This window comes from Podarcis tiliguerta, assembly GCF_965153285.1.
Source record: "Podarcis tiliguerta genome assembly, chromosome: 8".
Lineage (NCBI taxonomy): Eukaryota > Metazoa > Chordata > Lepidosauria > Squamata > Lacertidae > Podarcis > Podarcis tiliguerta.
Window position 1 is genome coordinate 53,193,779 of NC_139541.1, and position 19,293 is coordinate 53,213,071.

Sequence of the window (19,293 nt, forward strand, 5' to 3'; positions counted from 1 at the left end):
GTCAAATGACTAGAAGAAGCTACCACTAAAAGAAGCTGCATCCTTATCTTCATGAGAATGGCATTTTAAATCAACAGGGTACATGGTAACGGTTCACAGGAATACTGTTGCTGACAGTACTAACTATCCTCACTTTTCTAATATAGTAGTCTTCAATGTTTTCACCACTAGCATCATATGTACAGACATGGCAACAATAAAGCAATATGTCCTCACATATTGCTTTATTGTTGCCATGTCTGTACATACGATGCTAGTGGTAGTGATGTGACCCACCTTAGATCAGGCCACAACCTGGTAGTGGGCCCTCACCCATGAGTTGAAGACCAATGCCCCAAGGCTACAACTGTATTATAAAGGCTTTAAAGCAGCTGAAATTAAGTTGTACTCTTATGGCCCATACCCCAGGGAATTCTCTCTCTCTCTCTCTCTATATATATATATATTGCTGGAAAAGGTTTCTCTACCATGGGATGGACATGCAGCTTCCAGAAAGCCAAGTATTATATGAAGTGTCCATCATTTCATAAGTTACAGTGTGATTAGTACACCATATGACACTAGAGTCTGTTCAGTGTCCCCCAAAACAAGGGATGGAGTTCAATGTTGTGCTGACATGATAATTCCATCAGTGCAAGCATTTCTGCTTGCCTGGATGAATGATCTCCCCCACCCCTTGTGCTGTTCTGGGGGTTCTCCTGAACCTCCAGAGAAGATTTTGGGAAGAGGCATGGCGGCGAGCACTGTGGTGCTGGGGGCAGTCCTTTGCTGGCTTCTGCTAGTATACCAGGTTACTTGAATTTGGACCAAGATGTCTACTGCCACCAACCACTGCTGTACGCAAAAATGCCTGTATGCAGCAATCTATGGGCATATGGAAGAAGCAGCCAGTGTTTCCTCCGTCAGCAGGCTGCTCAGCTCAGTTGAGCACAAGCAGAGCATCTCCTTATGCTCACTTCACAGGCAGTACCTTATCATCCAACTCTGCCACAGAAGCACAAAGGTCCACCAAGTTGGGCTGCAGGTATCCATTCACAATCTTCTCGTTATAAACATATATCTGAAAACAAACAGAGTAAGCAGCTTCCTAGCACAAGTACCCCTTCCCCCAGTGCTTTCTCCCTCCAACCCCTTCCCTCCCTTGCTAACCACAGAAGAATCTGAAACAAGCCTCCAGATCACATGGTCTTGGGAGAGTGCTCCTGCCAGCAAGTGCCCCCGTTTCATTGCCTCGCAGCAATGGTGCATCAGGGGATACAGAGGAATACAAAATGTTCTGCCACATTTATTCTAAAGCCCCAGGCAGGCCTCAGGGTTGGGAGCGAGGCAGGATTTCTCACTGTTCCACATGGCATATCTCTAAGGACAACATAAGAGGATCAAATGCTGGCAGGTATGTAAGGGGTTTTTAAGTACATGCTCACATGGTGACACAATGGCCATATCTGCATAAGTCCAGGTTGCTGACTTAGTGTGGTTCATGTGGAACAAGCTTTGTGCTGCTACATGATGCTCGATTGCTCCCACTACACTCCTCATGTGTGGAAGAATGCAAGGGCTGTAGCTCAGTGGCAGAGCGCTTGCCTTGCATGCAGAAGTTCCCAGGTTCAATCCCTGGCACCTTCAGGGACGGCTGAGGAAAGTCTGAAGCCCTGGAGAGCCGCTGCCAGTCAGTGGACACAACACTGAGCTTCATGGACAGGTGTCCGATTCTGTTTCCTATAATTCTGTTTTCTATGTACTGTACTTTCTGGTAAACCAATGTGTTGCAGCAGTCAGTATGTCTTTTGGTTCTCTTGGTCTGATCCACTCAAATCCAATCTGCTTCACACCACTGCTTTTATATCTGGTGTCAAATTCCATTTTTAAAATGTCTGTGTTTGTTTCATGCCGATGTCACTCAAGAGGATCAGCCTCTGAGGAGCTGTCCTCTAAGTCTGACTGTGGCAACTGGGAGTTTCAGGTAACATGGCTGAGGTACTGAGGTTTCTAATTTACTCACTTGTCGAGCGTAGGCCATCTCAATGTTGTCCAAAGAACTACGAACTGCTGGTGGTAGCTCACTGATGTAACTGGGCTATTGGAAGAAAATGAAAATGCCGGTCAGAGTATTTGACACAAATTCATTTAGCAATTGGGTAGCACTTTTGTGCCAATACCAAAACTTCGAGAATCCCAGCAGAGCATGAAGCTGCTGGGCAAGAGGCTTTTGCTGTAGCGAATTCCCCACAGCTGTGCATCCATCTCTCTCTTCCTGTTCTTTATCTCCCTGCAACCCTTTAGAAGCAACCTGGGGACACATTTACAGGACCCACTTCTGGTCCCCTGCCACAGTGAGGTATTTTATTGCAGTGCCGTAAGCACCAACTGGCTAAGTGGCCTGTGGGCGTGAAAAGAACCCTTGGAAAGACGTATGTCCTTCAATATCAAAATCTTGACATATGCCACTACCAACCCCCTCCCCCAATGCTCTTCCCCCACCCTTGTCTCTTAACAAGAGAGCTTTCAAATTCATAACTGCCAGTCTTTATTGCTTTCAAATAATGGTACATACACAAAGAGAGATGGTATGACAATGAATAATGTCAAGTTTAGAGTCAGATTTAGGTTTTGTAATACTTAGAGGTGCTGGAAAATAAATCAATTAAGGGATAGCTGCCTCCTACTCAGCAAAGCGTTTTTGAACTCCACAAAGGCAGCTTCCTGCTATGTTGCTAAGAGAAATCCCTATCAGCATGACTTTCCCTGGTTCAGTTTGCCTGTTTGGCAGTGCTGGGATCACCAAATTCAGTCAGGAGAACATTTTGTTTTGATGAGAAGACCCTGGTTTCTCTGGCATTCATTTCAGCATTCAAGACTATGCAACTTCAACCCTCGCATGACCCAAAGATAAAAGCATTTAAAATAATTGTCTTCTGTTTGCATGAGTCTCAAAAAAATGTGCAACATGCTTGGAAAGCACAGTCAGGCTTTATTGTCAGGTGTCATGGGCAGGCCCACTTTTTGGATTTCAGTGCAGGAATAATACATGCACTTCTAATTCTCAATGGACTTCTCCACCTTTACAAACAACTCACCAGCACAGAAAGCTACTACAGTGGTACCTCAGGTTACAGACGCTTCAGGTTACAGAGTCCGCTAACCCAGAAATAGTACCTCGGGTTAAGAACTTCACTTCAGGATGAGAACAGAAATTGTCCGGCAAGAGTGTGGCAGGCCCCATTAGCTAAAGTGGTACCTCAGGTTAAGAACAGTTTCAGGTTAAGAACGGACCTCCGGAACAAATTAAGTTCTTAACCCGAGCTACCACTGTACTCAATTGTGCCTCTAGCCCTTCTGCATTTAGCTTCACTTGTTGCAAACTGCAGGCACCCAAAATCTGCATTATTCATACACGCATTCCTAAGCAAAAACCTTGGCAGCCATTTTGGCAAAGCTCCAAATGGCTTGGCCATCCACTGCAACATTGGGGTGGAGGGGAAAGGGGGGACTGCAATGCTGCCAGCACACTTGCCATCTTGGCTTTATCTCGAATCCAGAAAACCTGAAAAGATACAGGAGTTTAAAGAGACCTGGGGATATTGGAACTCTGACAGAGCAGCCATGTACTTTAGATGGCATAGAAACAGGTTGTGTGACAGCTGAACTTTAAAATAAGAAGATGGGGGTGGGGAGATTGAGAAAAAACAGCAAGATGGCCAAAGGGTGTGGGGATGAGGGAGAGCGGAAGATCCTATTTGAACTGGAACCTTGGCCTGAACACTCCTGGAATACACAGCTAAGCCAAACATGATCCATACTGTGTTTCCTTTGACCAGACACCATATGCCCTTCAGGGAACTGTGGAAACCACTAAAAGAGAATGTGTGTTCAGCTTTCTTTGAACCGTAAAACATCACTGACTAATTGGTCTTCTTTCCAGAAGCAACATGTCTGTATTTTTCACAAGCCCAAAGCTTGAAATATAGCTCCCCAGCTGACCTGCTTCCTGCTGTGTGGGTCTGTGCCTTTCAGCTGATTCTGCATATCCAGAGGTATCAATTAACTCTCTATTATATTCTAAGGATGGGGGTCTGCCTCTCGCTCGCTCACAATTTTTCTGAAATAGGATTTAAGTGCAGCATGAATCGGGAAAGTTAAGCAACTGGCTTTTAACGCAGCAGATGCTTGGCAAACCTCCCAGGCCTTTGACTTCAAGGCTGGGGGCAAAACATCGCATCAAGGGTTTCAAATGCTCTCGCAGCGACACACCAGTATTATATAGGCTCTGCAGGAGAGAGAAGAGCATTACAGAGCGATAAATCACATCCTGTCTTTTAACTGATTTGTGAAGTGTATTAGATGGATTATTTTTTTCTTCCTTTGAGATTTCAACATTTGTGATAAGGGCAGTCTACCACTTAACTCTAAGCCAGTCATCCTTTGTACCCACTGTTACCTGTTCAAAAGATGTTCCCAATAAAGGTAAACTCAATTTCACATAAACCCCCAGAAGCTGTTGAATGCTTCCTGAAGAACCTGCTAAGTCTGCAAGGCTCTGCTACTGAAGAGCAGTGAGTGATCACCCAGTTTCCAACGTATTTTGTCTGCATCCCCCACAACTGAAAAATTTGGTAGCCCACTGAGCTTAATAAGTTGTCAGTAAAACATCTTCAACAGGGTATTTCCATAAAGAAAATGCTTCCGTGATTAGCACAGGCTTAAGAAAAAGAGATCCCAGTATCATTTCCAGATCACAATATGAAGCATAGGCAATTAACATGAGCAATTTGGAAAAAGAACTTCAGGGTTCCACACGTTTCTACAATGAAGAATACTTTTAGATGCAATTAGGAAGTGGGGAGTTCGAGGAGGATCAAAAACATTTTTAAAAAACTACAGGCACGGAAGACTGCAATTATGTGAAAGCACGGGGGGGGGGGGGGGGAGAGAGACACAGGAGGTAGTAGTGAGCAAGCTTAGATTTCATTTTAAAAGCGAGTTCCTTGACATCATGACTGTGAAGATATGCTTGAGAGTATACAGGAAGAGAGTGAAATCTCAAAAGCCAGAGAGAATGAATGAATGAATGAATGAATAAATGATTATGATGATGATGCAGCTGCAAGAGAGCCCAAGAGATACCTCATTCTCTTGAGTGAAGTCCAAGGCATCTTCTCCTGAAGCCAGGAGTGTGTGAAGGATCCTTTGCTTCACCTGTTCCCATTCGACCAGCATTGATTCTCGGTGATACTCCTCAGCCATAGCAAAGGTCTAGGAAAAGGAAGATTAATGCAGAAAACACCGACCCAAGAGACCACCCTTCAGCAACCTGGTGCTTTCCAGATGCTCTGGACTCCAGCTCCCATCAGCCCCAGCTGCATGACTGTGCCCAGAGGGCACCAGGATGGCAGTGGCAGAAGCTGCATCAAACCCACCCAGAAGAGGACAAGCAACATTCATGTCAAGAACCAAGTACTACTACTTTTTTTTACTAAAACTGCCCCCTCCCCCAATCCTGGTGAAAATGATCCCTTACGACTAAAGGTCTACATACTCTACTCACTCATCCCCAATCTCTAAATTACTGCAACCAGAATTATGTAATTATTATTTTATTCAGCTTCCTAGAACTAGTTTCTAATCAATTTGAAATATTTGTTCTAAAAGTGGGGAAGCATTAAAACTGGGAACTGAAAGGCTTCAGGGACAAAGAAAGAGAAATGGAGCTGATGCATTGGCAAGTAAATATTCTTGGGAAAATTAAGGTTTAAATGTCTGCACTGAGAAAATTTGTTATTTATAGGAGAAAGAACTAGAACAAATATATAGTGCTGAAATTTGGAGCTTTCAATCAACATTTTATGTGAACATTTAGCTTTACAAAAGCTGACTTCTGAGGACTGAGTGTGATCAGAAAGAAGACTCTTTCTAAACGTATGCACTGAATCAGAACAAAGTTTTGAAGAACCAGATTAAATTCTATCACTCTGTCATTCTCTCCATTCTGGTACTATCAAAAAATGAAGTTGTTTCTAAATATCTTTCATTTTGGGATAAATCAAATGCATAACAATATGGCTACTCTTGGTTTAAGTGAAGAATATTTGATGGTTCCGAGTGAATCCAAATTTAATCAGAAACAAAGACTTGCAGACATTACAAGCTACAGAATCACTTTGTGTTATCTTGTCTTGCACTCTCAAAATAGTTACCATAGATTTATTAAAATTATTTGTTATAATCTAAGCCACGTCCGCATCCTGACCATCTTGTTAAGAACTACATTCTTGATGACTTGAAGTTTTAGTTGTGAATCAGTGTCCACATATACCACAGACACCAGTTCACGGTGAATTATTTGCAGGCTCCAAACGGTTAGTGATTTACCAAATGTCTCGAAACTAAATATTTTGATTGCTTGCATTGCTTTTGTTCATTGTGTTACAGTAAACTACGACACTGTCAACTGCAATACAACATTAAATATGTCTTTCTAAACAGGCAGCCGTGTTTGACAAATACGTTTTGTCTGTATGCCCATATATAACTGAAGCATCATGTCCTCCTCTCTATTTTATTATTGCTACACTTTCATTGCAGGCTGCAGCCATTTTCCCAGCAACCAAGCTGGGCATTCTTTATGTCTATAATAGGATAGTAGCTTGTAAAAAGGCTGATTCATACTGGCCACAAATTTATAAGGGCTGGTCAGCTGGACATTACTGTCCTTCCATTTTAAAAGAGCAAAACTCCATTCTAAGGCAGTCAGACCTGCATTTATGTGGCATTGCCTTTGTTTAATTTTGCCTCACCACCAGGAGTGTGCCTATGTGTGGGGGTTGCATATCAACCTAACCTTACGCCATATGGGCTCTCTCGTGTTATCACTCTTCTTAAGTGATAAGAAGTTTGCTTCCCAGCAGAAGTGTGGTTACCTGGTGCTTCTTCTCTACAACAAGTGACCCTGGTACAAGTGTTTTCAAAAGCACATAATATTTCCATCCACCTGTTACTCTGGAGTCTGCCTGAATTGATTTACATTCTCTCTAGAATGGGACATTGCACCAAGATGAGCAAGACAGATGAGCAACCTTGGCTGGGTCAAATGGGTGTATGTCTGTGTGTCTGTATCCCAGTCTAAAAGTCAGCTTGTCCCCATGGTTTGGGTTTGTTTTAGGGTGTTTGGAGCACTGCATATCTGTAGTGGTAGTGATAGCTATGGAGAATCAGGCTTTGCTAAAAAGATTAAAATGCAAAATGGGTTCTGAGTATGTGTTTTACTCCCATACAAATGCAAAAACAGGAGGTCAAAGAACACATTTTTTGCTGTTCAGCTGACTTCCGATTTGTCTTAAAACAGAAATTACAGGAAGAAAACACAGGGGTTTATTTTGCTGTCAAATTAATGCCCTGAATATAGCACTCAACTATAAGAGTGGAGCCAGTAATATTTTAAGACACCACCTCAAATAATATTTAAGACACATCTTTTCCTACAGGCATCTGGGGAAGATTTGAGATGTAGAAGTGGTTTTGTTCTGCTGTTCTGTGGCTGTTTTATGATGTTTATTGGTTTTATGTAATGCATTATTTTATTTATTTGTTTTTTAATTCATACTGACTTTGGCTGTATACTTCCCTTGGAACCTTCAGATTGAAGGGCGAGTTATAAATGGAAAAAATAGATTAACAAATCTCTTATGGTCTGACGATACTTTATCATTTATTCATGGTTACAAACAATTACAAGGAAAGCTACAATTTCCAAGTGGTAGAACAGGAGCCCCCAGTTGGCCAAGAGAGCCTTGCTAAATTCCTGGCACTGTGATCTGCTTAGCATGCTGAGCAGGTAGAAGACCAAATGCCAGCATTAGCTGGGGCCTGATCTATTTTGGCTAATTACTACTAATGCTGGCAAAATCAGTTATGCAACTGACTTCATTTCATTTTTTGACAACAAAAACATACAGCTTTTCCTTTCACCTGTACCCTGCCCTTTCAGTAGATGATGCTCAGTGCTGGATGTTGGCCAACATTTTGTAGATAAAGTTCAGAGTGTGGTGTTGGAGGCAAAATGCAGCTGAGAATTCTCAGCTTTCTTTTCTTAAGAAGCTTCCAGTTCTTGGGACTGAAAAGTTATGCTTGGAAGTGTACACACAATGCTGGCTGAAATGTCTGAAGTTTGTGGGGTTCTACAATCCTCACTATTTTCTCACTTCTTCAGGCGAATTCAAGATCCTGATGTTCATCTCTAGAGCCCTGAATAAACTGGTGCCCACATACTTGAAAAAAGAGCACCTCTTTCTATATGTGCCAGTTTGGGCCTTACAAACAGGAGGGGAGGCTCTTGTGGTCTTACCCATCATGAGGTGATTCAAAACGGACTTTTCTGTGGTGTCACCCCATTTATAGAAACAGCTCCCTCCTCCAATTTGGAGATGAGTCAATCAGTCTCACCTAACCACCCAGATGTTTCAGTAATACTGACGTTTTGGTTGAACTATCGTTACTGTTTTTCTCATACTGTACTGATATGGGAGTTGTTAACATTAGTTTAGTAGTTACCATTTTTATGTAAAACAATTTTATTGTTTTATTATTGCATTATGAACTGTCCTGTGATACTAAATGGATGAGGGTAGTCAACAAATGAATTAAATAAATAAATAAATAATATGTAGAGCAGTAGGAAAATGTATTAAAGTAGACACATGCAATAATTACACACAAATGGGAGAAGTTAGACAAATAAGCTTGATTAGTATTAGTACCGGTCAAAGTTTTCTTAATATAGGCTTTGGTTTGCCTATGTGCCAAATTGATGCCAATGGCACCAGACTTAGGGTAGGGTGGATATTGTACATTACAAAAGCATGCTGTTGGCCAGTCCCGGAAATAAATTGAGAAAAACCAATGCTTTCACATCTTCAAGAAAAACATAGCATTAAAAATAATAATCAGAGGCCATTATGCATAAACTTGAACTTAATCACAGTGATTTCAAATCTTCATTTTGTGGTTTCTCAGTATTATTATTACAGGGGATTTCAGAGGCAAACCAGTAAAATAAGCAAGTGCCTAACTCATGTTCACAGAGTACTAATGTATAACTCTCAGCTGAATGCATGTAATCTTAGCCCTACTCATGTAGCCAAATAAGGAATACTGTACACCATGGATGAGATTGGGAGACTGTGGCATTAGGGCCAGACACAAACTTTCCACTTACTCTTCTGTACAGAGCCCATGCATATGGCACAAGAGCCAATCAACTCAGAAGCAGCAATCCCACTCCTTCACTCACTTTGAGTTTATTACAGAAAAGTATTTGTCTATACAGTGGTACCTCGGTTACATACGCTTCAGGTTACAGACTCCGCTAACCCAGAAATAGTGCTTCAGGTTAAGAACTTTGCTTCAGGATGAGAATAGAAATCGGGCTCCGGCGGCGTGGCGGCACCAGGAGGCCCAATTAGTTAAAGTGGTGCTTCAGGTTAAGAACAGTTTCAGGTTAAGAATGGACCTCTGGAACGAATTAAGTACTTAACCCGAGGTACCACTGTACAGTTTATTCAATTCCAAGGTGTGAAGTCATTACTCTGAAAGGATTTTAAAACTAGGCTCTTGCACTTGTAGAGCAAAAGCAGGCAACAATCTCATGCTCTATTGAGCTGATGGGATTTGGAGTGACAACCTCAGGAGGAACCACACTAGCTACTAATGCTATGAAGAAGAGTATAACCACAAATCTGTCATGCTGCAATGCCAATTAAAATGCAGATTTCTCTGAGATTCAGCCTTTCTACTGAAGAGGTGTTTCAATTTCAGGACTTCTTCATATGCCCTTCTCCAACTTACCCGTTTCCTGGACTCTTCAATGGCAGACAGCAAAGCATTATCTTTTTCATTTTTTAGGAATCCCTGTTGAAAGAAAAAGTGCAGATTCAGAAATTGGCTTGACATTTAAATTCAGACACATTTGGTACTACACCAACCTTTACCAACCTGGTGCCCTCCAGAGGTTTTGGTCTATAATTCCCACCAGCCCCAGCCAGCATGCACTACAGGAGTGATGGAAGGCTGCTTTACATACACAGCTGGCTTAAGTTTAGTTTTAAGCATAGGCCAACATTCTCTGCAAATTGCTACAACAGCAAGATTATTCAACTTGAGAGGGGAAAGAGGAAGATGTTCTTGAAGCTCCATGTTAAAATGGAAGAGGTTGAACACTTCCCTTTCAAGATATATCTGCATTAACTCTTTACGAAGTGCCCTGCTTCTGTTCTCTCTCGGCTCCGCACTGCAGCACCTGCTGCCTCTCTTCCGGTTTGTGAGAACCAGAACCAAAGCTCTGGATGCCAGTGAGGAGACATTAAGCTTGCCTGATCACAAGGAAGAGTTAAAAAGTGATGGTCTGGTTCCACAAGCTCCAGGCCAGTCCCTGAAAACATACAAATAACTCCAAAAAGGGCAAGTTGACTGAACGGCAGAAGCCAGAAATAATTGCTTATCCTTTCACTTATCCAGCTAAAGCATGAGAATAGCTGAACTCCAAAGCTTTTCTATTTTTGTTTGTATTATTTATCTATCACATTATTTTGGAAGAGTTTAGCGTAGCCCAAGCCCTCAGCCAATTCTCTGGGCAAGGCTTAACAACCTGTCATTGATTTAACACACTCTGCTTTCCACTTTATTTATTCACAGGGGAACATACCCAAGCAGGCAGCCAGCCAGACCAACCATCAATCCAGAACAGCAAAAACAGCTACTCTTTTATTTGCTGTGTGCATCTATTTTGCTTTTTAAATCCTGGCTTTATACCCAGTCACATTCCCATCAAACATGAACAGACAACTTGGGGAAATGAGGCACCATCATAGGAATAGGTAAAAGGCAGAACAAGAGGGGGTCAATGAAGCAAACAGCAATGCCAAATAACAGAAACTGCAATAGGAAAAATGACGAAGATTTAAATGGAGCCTCAAATTTGGATTTATGTAATTTGCTTTTTAAAACATTTACCAACAAGCTTAACAAAGTTCAATAAGTAGCTTATACATCAGGTCTGTGGCTCTCCTGAAGACACTGGGATCGAACTTCCAGCGGGGCCAATGGTTAGTTAGGGATTATGGGAGTTAAGAGTCCAACAGCATTTGGAAGGCCAAAGATTCCCCATCCTCCCATAAATTAACATAGTGGGTTTCAACCTCTGTCCAGAGAATTCCAGCTTCTTGGAGATTCCTCAATTAGAAAAATCAGCAGCACAGTAATGGCAGAGTGCTCCTGAAAGACAGCTTGCCCATTGCAACTGATCTTCCCCAGGAATGGGAAGCTTCTGGAAAGCGTCGGGTTGTAATTCAGTTTCTATGAGTGAAACAGGATGCCTTTGTCCTAGGGACACCTGCAGTTAGGTTAAAAGCTATCTTCCACCCTTGACACTGGGTGGCCTGGCCCTCACTAACCAGGATCACACCCTAAAGTCCAACAACTGCAAAGCATTCAGAAATGCAACACCTCCCTCCCTTTAAACCTCTCCAATATTCATTACACAGCTTGCTGTTTTAAATGACTGTCCCTACCATTTAGCAACCGGCTTCATGAATTTCCAACTGCTTAAATTCAAAGCCTTTTGTATTCTCTAACTCCACACATGTAGACTGTGGCACCAAAGGTAGTCTTTGATTTGACACCTATTACAGACTTCCAAGTAGATCAGCATTTTCAAAAGCCAATTTCTAGCCTGCACAGTTGCTCATGTATTCTAGAAAAGACCCAAGGAATGCCTACAGCAGCTCTCATGCTAAAGGGCAAATGCTCTCTTCCTTGCACAAGTACATCCCACATCAGTTTTGACCATTTTCTCCTTTTCATGTTATTCTCACAATTTAGGTACAAATAACAATTGGGAAAAGGATTAGGCTCCAATTTGCTTGAAGTTTGAAAAAGAGAAGCTGCAAAAAGTGCATGCATGAACACTTCACATCTGACTGGTGTCACATTCCAACTGAAAATGATTTGCGTGAAGCGATCCTGAAATAAAGTATTAAAGCGGGAGCGGGAAGAAACTGGCACATCACACAGAATGTGTGTTTGATTAATAAAGACTATTATTTGGAAGATGCAAGAGAGAAGATTAAGAACAAAATCAGAAGGGTCAAGACCAGTTAAGAAACAGGCAGAGTTCAGTCCTTCCTATTTAATAAATTAAAACAAAGGTAGTTAGATACCTTATACAACTTTGATACAAAGTAAACAAACAGGACCACTGAAAAGCCAAGGTGACAATTATAGATCATTTGGCTGTGGCATAAACAGTTTATAACCACTCGGCTGCAGTTTTTAATCATACCCAGTTTATCACTTTCTGGTTCCTTCCAGTGGCTATGATTAGGAGAAAGAGGCAGAATGCATGGGCAGAACACATGCTTTGCATACAAAAGGTCCCAGGTTCAATCCTAGTCATCTTCAGGAATGACTAGGAGAGATCCTTTAATGAAACTCTGGTTTTCACTCCTTCCGACGTCACTTTTGCACACTTAGATGCATGTGTTTGAACAAGAACAACCGTAGTTTGAAAAGCTGCTTTTAAAAAGAGCACACGTAAAGACAGGGCACCACTACAGGAGTGAGAGGCAGGGAAGATTGGTTTTTTCCATCGGAAATGCTTTAGGAGCCCATCTAACATATACTACCTGCAAACAGGCCATGCCAGTCACTTAGGCGAGGCTTGCAAAATAAGGACGTTACTGCTAGACGGCACAGTTCCTGCCAGCAGATGATGAACAGAGACAGTGCTTGTTAGCGAAGGTCAAGGAGCCAGAGCACAAACAGCTCCAATTTTGTTTAGCTCCAATTTTGTTCTCCTTTTTTTTGGCTCCATCAGAACTTCATGGAACATTACTGAAAATGTTGACAAATTGATGTCTCTTCTATGCCACGGAGAAATTGGGGAAAATATGTCTTTCTGGGGAATATTTAGTATCAGAGCTGTAGCATTTGAAATGTAAACAATAAAATATGATAGGCAACCATATTCCAAATAAAAAATAGGAACCAATAATCAAGACACTTACATTGAAGAGAATGCACCTGCAGGGTATGCCAACTTAGCTTCAGGGCTGTTCTCGTTACATATGCAAAATCATAATTGGATTACAGACTCTGACATCATCATTCTGGTTCTTAAAGCATTCAGGTTAATTTGGCAATGGTGGGAAGAGACAATTCTGTATGAGGATTCTTTACAAGGAAAGTAGAACATGCTGATCATAGAGCAGAAAAGATGGCGAGCAGGAAGTCATGGACAGGGCATTAAACCAAGCAAAAAACCAGACGTTCTGTTAGAAACAGCCCATCTGCACTAACAACGCAGTTGTTTGGTATGGCATTATTTTCAGGGCCACCGAAAGAAGCAGAAGACAACTCAGAGGCGGGCCCAAGATTGTTTGCAACATTGCAAGGGATCCTAGGCTGCAATTTGTGAATCATGAAGGGCAAAACGACTAGGACCAGCCCCACCAAGTACATATCACTGAAGACCTTCTTCCAGAGTTTTCTTAAGGTAACAAAACTGTGAAGGGTTAGATGTTAAGCTTGTTCAGATATAACACCAAATTATGATTTGAGACTACAATAAACTGTGAAGGAGTCTTGGGTTTCTGAAACACGACCCCAATGTAGTAATCCATCTCCTAGTTTGAGGGAACCCACTTGCTGTTTGGTCTAAACTAGCAAATTGTGATTTGGTTATGAATTGCAACCCTGGTTTACAGGGCAAATGTAAATATTAGGTTTGTTGGGTTAGGGTGAACTATAGCTTGCCTCAAACTAGGAATAGAGAGAGGGAACTATGAGCAATATATTTATTACAATATTCAAACCAGATTAAGGGACATTGAAAAACAAAACATCGAGTCAGCTGTAAAAAAAAAAAAAAAGCTCCCCCAAGTTCTATGGTTTAAATACAACAGATAACAGGGGCACTTATATTTCAATAATTCTATTCCAAGACAAGGCCTTCATGTTAGCCCGACTGAACGTTTTTTCCTCAGCTTTTGTCAAGGACAGACATTTAAACATCCCCATAAACAATAGACATTGAATGTACCAGATACTGTAGAACATATGATTTAATACTGTCCATTCTACAACCAGTTACACAAACGTGTGCTATCCCCTTTTTTGGGTAGTCTAACATCACCGCACAATGAAAATATCAGATTCTATCTGTCTGACTCAGAAGTAACTGCAAGCGTAGCTGAGTTTTTGTCAATAGTATCTCTTAAGAGTAGTGAATGGTACTGTTTAGCGGGAAGAAACTCCAACAAAAACCCTCATTATTACATATTTTACATGGCTGTTTTTGTATATATTTTAACATTTGATATATGGATGTTTTATGATGGCCTGTATTTGTAGTGCCTAATAAAGGCTTGGTGAAGTAGAGAAGGAACTACAACATAGAGGGTGGAAGGAAAAGGCAGGGAGCATGGCCTCAACTTCCCTGGAGGCTTGCTCTTATCACACCAAACCATGGTTTGGCATTACACCTGAACCAGCTCACTATGAGTTATTGCACTGCGCTGAACTGCAGACTTGTGAGCATCTAGAATACCCTTAAATAAAAAAGCAAATGCAGCAGCTCTCTCTAACTTGACAACAAAATGATATACCACATGTGGCATCAAGGTTCGTAAATGTGTTTTAGCAACTATATATACAAGTGTGATCGTTTCTTTTGTTTGAAACTAAATGATGCGCAAAGTAGAAAGGGAATTTTAAACCAAGTTTAGAACAAGGCTGACAGGAGAGGAGGTCTTGGAATTCAGTACACCCCAGTAAAACTCCAACATGTGCATAGAGAAGGAATCACAGTCCTCATACAAGGCTTCAAATAGCTGCATTGCTGCAGACAACGGACGCAACCCATCAAACACGACTGCTGGATCATCTCCATTCATTTCTGGAAAGCTCAGACTGAGATACATACAGCCCACAACGAAATTAAAACTGTGGCCGTGAAGGATGGATCCGACCCAACACAGGGATGTTTAAAAGAGAAGTTCAATTACAACTGGAAATCTGACAAGGGCTCCGCATTTAATATTTGGGTGTCAGCTGAAGGATTTGGATATCCAAAGCAAACTGAGCTAACCACCCTGAATAAATTTGGTATATGAGACAATGCCATTTGGAATGGCAATTTCGCCAGTAAGTATGCAGAAAGCATGCAAACATGAAGAAGAAGAAGAAGAAAAGGGAGGCGGGACTAAACTTACTGTCATTGACCTCCATTTTTATGAGGGTGCTTCTGACAACAGCAGCAGCAATGGTGCCGGCAGCCATTTTAACCTTCAAATTCTGAAATAACTTCATCAGTTTGTTTGTTTTTTAAATTGAAATTTCTAACTCAAAGCATTGGGATGGGCACCATTAGTCGATAATGATTTAATCTAATTCTGCTCGTAATTTATTTCTGTTGAAATGTATATTAACGCTGACATTTCATACTTGGCACCAGACACTTGTTAAGCTTTAAAAATGCATGCAATATGAATGGGGCATATGAGTGCATGGCAAGGTTCAGTTTTGAGCTGTCTCTAGGAGTCAATTCCACCTCCACCAGGCGGTAAATCTACTTTAAGTTAATAATCTGTTAAACAGAGTAATTATAAATCCATGTAATACTACTTCAAAGTTTGAGCTACATAAATACGTAGAAAAAAATTAGTGCATTTGTTTTTTCTTTCACCTAATATTTCACTATCAGCAGAGGGTCCTTACTGCTCCAAGGTTCCAACAATATTCTTCTCAGTTCTTGATGACCATTATTTTTGACAAAATAATTTAGTTCATAGCTGAGAATTTGCAGAAGGGACAGGAAAAGATCTCTCTTACTACATATCGGAAGCTTATCATCATTTGAAGGTCTATGTCCCAGTTGATAGCCTGGACCTAAATTTGGGGTCAATGAATATTTGTTTACTATCAAACAAATAAATTAAACCCTGTCTTAGTTGGTTTCACTACTACCAAGCTATGTCACAGATTTCTGGACAGTAACTTTGTCACATTTGTTGTGTTTTTTTGGACCAGAGATTAGTATAACTAATAATGGTGATGACAGAAAAATTAAACTAATTTTTACATTAAAAGTATACATTCTGCTTTCAGCCTTCCTCTGGGCTCAGCAATATACAGACTTCACAAAGTCAGTTCTGTAAGTAGTTCTGCAAGCTCTTATGTGCTGGCTGAACTATACCTAGTGAAATGCTGGGACCAGTGCTTCAAATGCTATGACAAGCCATCTTGAGCATTGGCACGCCATTATACTTATAGCTGGATATATGCTACTGTGTATGGCACCCCGATAGAACACCTGTTCTAAACCACAAATTGACCATTTCCACTGATGTCCTGTCCCCTCACATTAAGTTGCAGGAACTCGTATGATGCTTCTAAGGAGCCAAGCATGGTTATCTGAAAGAAAGGTTAATCTTCTGAGGCACACAGAGAGAGTCCTTTTAAATGATAGTTTATTCTTAGAATAGAGAAATGCTGCAATAAGAAAAAGATAATTTCAAATATAATTTTCCATTAAAGAGGCTCCCATATACACTTGCACAAAACTGGATGCAAAGGTATAGAAAAGGAAAAAGGAGCTATTTCTGGTTCTAGAACGGAAACTGAAAAATGATGGTCATAACTGGCAGCAACCAGAACTGAAAAGAATCATCTTCCTCAGAATGAGCAAGGGGAACGCCCTGAAATCAGGCTAGTTAACTAATTTTTCCTCGTGACGCCATTTTATTGCTTTTTGCTGCCATTTTAGTACTGAAGTTACACGTATGCCTTTTATTTTTCAAGGAAGCAACATTAAAGCTTTCTTTCTCAAACAACCTCAAAATAATCTAGATGTGTCTTTTTACCCTTCCTTCTTTTATGTAGCTGTGGTTTCTGCTATTGCACTGTCCTCAGGTACAAGGGGCAGAAAAGCACAATTCTGCTACTCCAGGACCCCGCCTTAGCTCTCAGCATTCAATGCATTCAAGCAGGGTTAGGAAATTATTAAAAATCAATGGAAAGAGGCTTTCTTTGGGAATACAAGAGGTAGGGGAGTCTGTTTCCCAATATAAAGACAAAGAGAAGCTCCATGAGCCATAGGGACTTGGGCTACAATCCTATACTCGCTTACCTGGGAGTAAGCCCCAAGTGTACTCAACAGGGCTTACTTCTGAGTAGCCATGCATAAACTTGTTACCCAAAGAGAAGTTTATTTTTTGAAAAAAAGAAAAAGTAACACACACACACATACCCCATCTATCTCCAGTGTCTACCTGGACACAACACTGCACTTTTGCCATTGCAAAGAAGCCTGATTTTAACATTCATCATATTAGAAACACTTTAAAAGCCATCATAAATTAGCTGATTAAAAACCTCACCATTGGTGTAGAATCATTGGCTTCAAATGAATTATATCAATGAACAGCTTCCCTGGAATGCCATCCAAAAATCAAAACCAAAACCAATAGCCCCTCTAAAATATATAAGAAAACCACCCAGCAATTAACACTGTCACTGATCCTCTGTCCTACTGAGTTTCTTAGGCTGAAAAGGCAACTCCTCTGTCTTCACCATGTTACTCCTGTTCACATGATATCTCTCCTTTTTTTCAACAGTCAGCCCTCTGGCTCCCTGTCAGAAATGCTTCATCTGCAGCTTTTCTGAAGCATTTCCATAGCTGGATTTTTACCGACACATATATTCGTGTACTACTGCAAATGGAGCTATACGCTTCACAACAACTACATTAAAATGTAGTGCATGTGCTCAAACACATTTTTTTAAAGCTTCTTTGCTGCCCACATTTCACACTCTTTGGTTCATTTTAGCTTTGTTTCTTTAAGCTTGAAAGCTTCCCCAGACCTAAAATACAACTGATTTTAATCACTTCATTTTTCTTGCCCTGAGACAATCCCATGTACCTGCTTATGATTCTTTTCCTTGGAAACACTAAAGATCTTGCAGTTTCTGTAAAAAAGCCAAGAGTTACAAGCTTCCCCACTACCCCACCTTCCATCTACCAAGTGTTCAGCATCTGCACACACCAACGCCCACTTGCTGGGCAACGCCTGGTTCGAAAGAGACTCCTCGGTAAGCACTGAAATATGATAACCAAGTTAAATGGAGATGCAAAATGCAGAACCAGGAGATGGACACGCTCACTCACTGCGACACTTTTGAAAATGTCATTTAATAAATTTCTTTCTGAGCATTTGAAGGGTTGGAAGAACTTTGTCACAATCAAACTTTCAAAGCTACAACCTATTTTTCCCAGACTAGTATGATCAATGCGTATAAGATTACAACAAAGGGGCAGCAAGCATAAAAATACCATACTCGATATTAATACATTAGGGTGGGGTGGGGTGAGGCAATTTGGAAGAATCAACAGATCTGAGACTTCAGGTGTCTACTTTAAATAGCTATCTCATACATTGCACCAAGACAGTCACCCATGAATCTTAAATTCAAATAAGACAAATTGCAACAATACCATTGGAAATTAATGAATCATTTGTTAAAACAGATGATTAGACTGAGAAACAAATACTATTCCTCCTCTGACAGCAGATGGGGGGGGGGAGAGAAGGAATCTGTCTTGAGCAAAAAAAAAGTTTTAAATAGGTGGTGATAAGGCTGGAATTAATTTCATTTCTGTTAAAACATTTGGCCTTATAAAAATGGTACATAATTAAAAATGGATATAGTTCCTAAACACATTATACAAATTAAATGTGTATAGAAATTTGATGTATGAAACATTATTTAACACAATCTACAAAACTTATTTAATAATAACCATGTATTTTATCAATTCCTGCTATAATATGTTATTTATGTCCATTAATTATTGTAGGCTTGATGAAGAAACAATGCTTCTACAATACATTCCCCATTTTAAACTTTTTCACACTTATGACCATGAGACCAATGTGGTAAAGACACACAGAAGACAAAAGGTTTCCATTTTCCCTCATTCAACAGTATGCATATCCACACCCTCATTTTTTAAAATAAAAAATAAAATGCATACTTTTTTCTATAGAATGTATGTGATATGTTAAAAAGACATGAAAGCTAAACATTTTAATCACAAACACACAAGACAACTGCAACCCAAAAACACCCAGAGCATGGTTTTAAAAGAAGCAAGCTGGACCTAGGGATTCTAGATGGGGATTTAGGTGTCTCCCCCTCCCACCTCCCCATACGTTGATTTACAGAGCTCATATTTGAACTCTGGTT

At 40.7% G+C, this 19,293-nt stretch overlaps 1 protein-coding gene and 1 long non-coding RNA gene across 4 annotated transcripts in view; one reads left to right on the forward strand and one right to left on the reverse strand.

The window, feature by feature from the left end:
• The window catches only part of LOC310683263, a 418,618-nt gene that overhangs the window by 87,597 nt on the left and 311,728 nt on the right, over window positions 1–19,293 (forward strand). The window lies entirely within an intron of this gene.
• The window catches only part of NUP93 (nucleoporin 93), a 67,631-nt gene that overhangs the window by 17,832 nt on the left and 30,506 nt on the right, over window positions 1–19,293 (reverse strand). For all 3 annotated transcript variants that reach the window (XM_083452864.1, XM_083452865.1, XM_083452866.1), the window contains 4 exons: window positions 9,841–9,903; window positions 5,125–5,253; window positions 2,003–2,077; window positions 971–1,060 (listed from right to left, as the gene is read on the reverse strand). In XM_083452864.1, coding sequence (XP_083308990.1) covers window positions 971–1,060; window positions 2,003–2,077; window positions 5,125–5,253; window positions 9,841–9,903 — 357 coding nt within the window. The remainder of the gene's footprint in view (window positions 1–970; window positions 1,061–2,002; window positions 2,078–5,124; window positions 5,254–9,840; window positions 9,904–19,293) is intronic.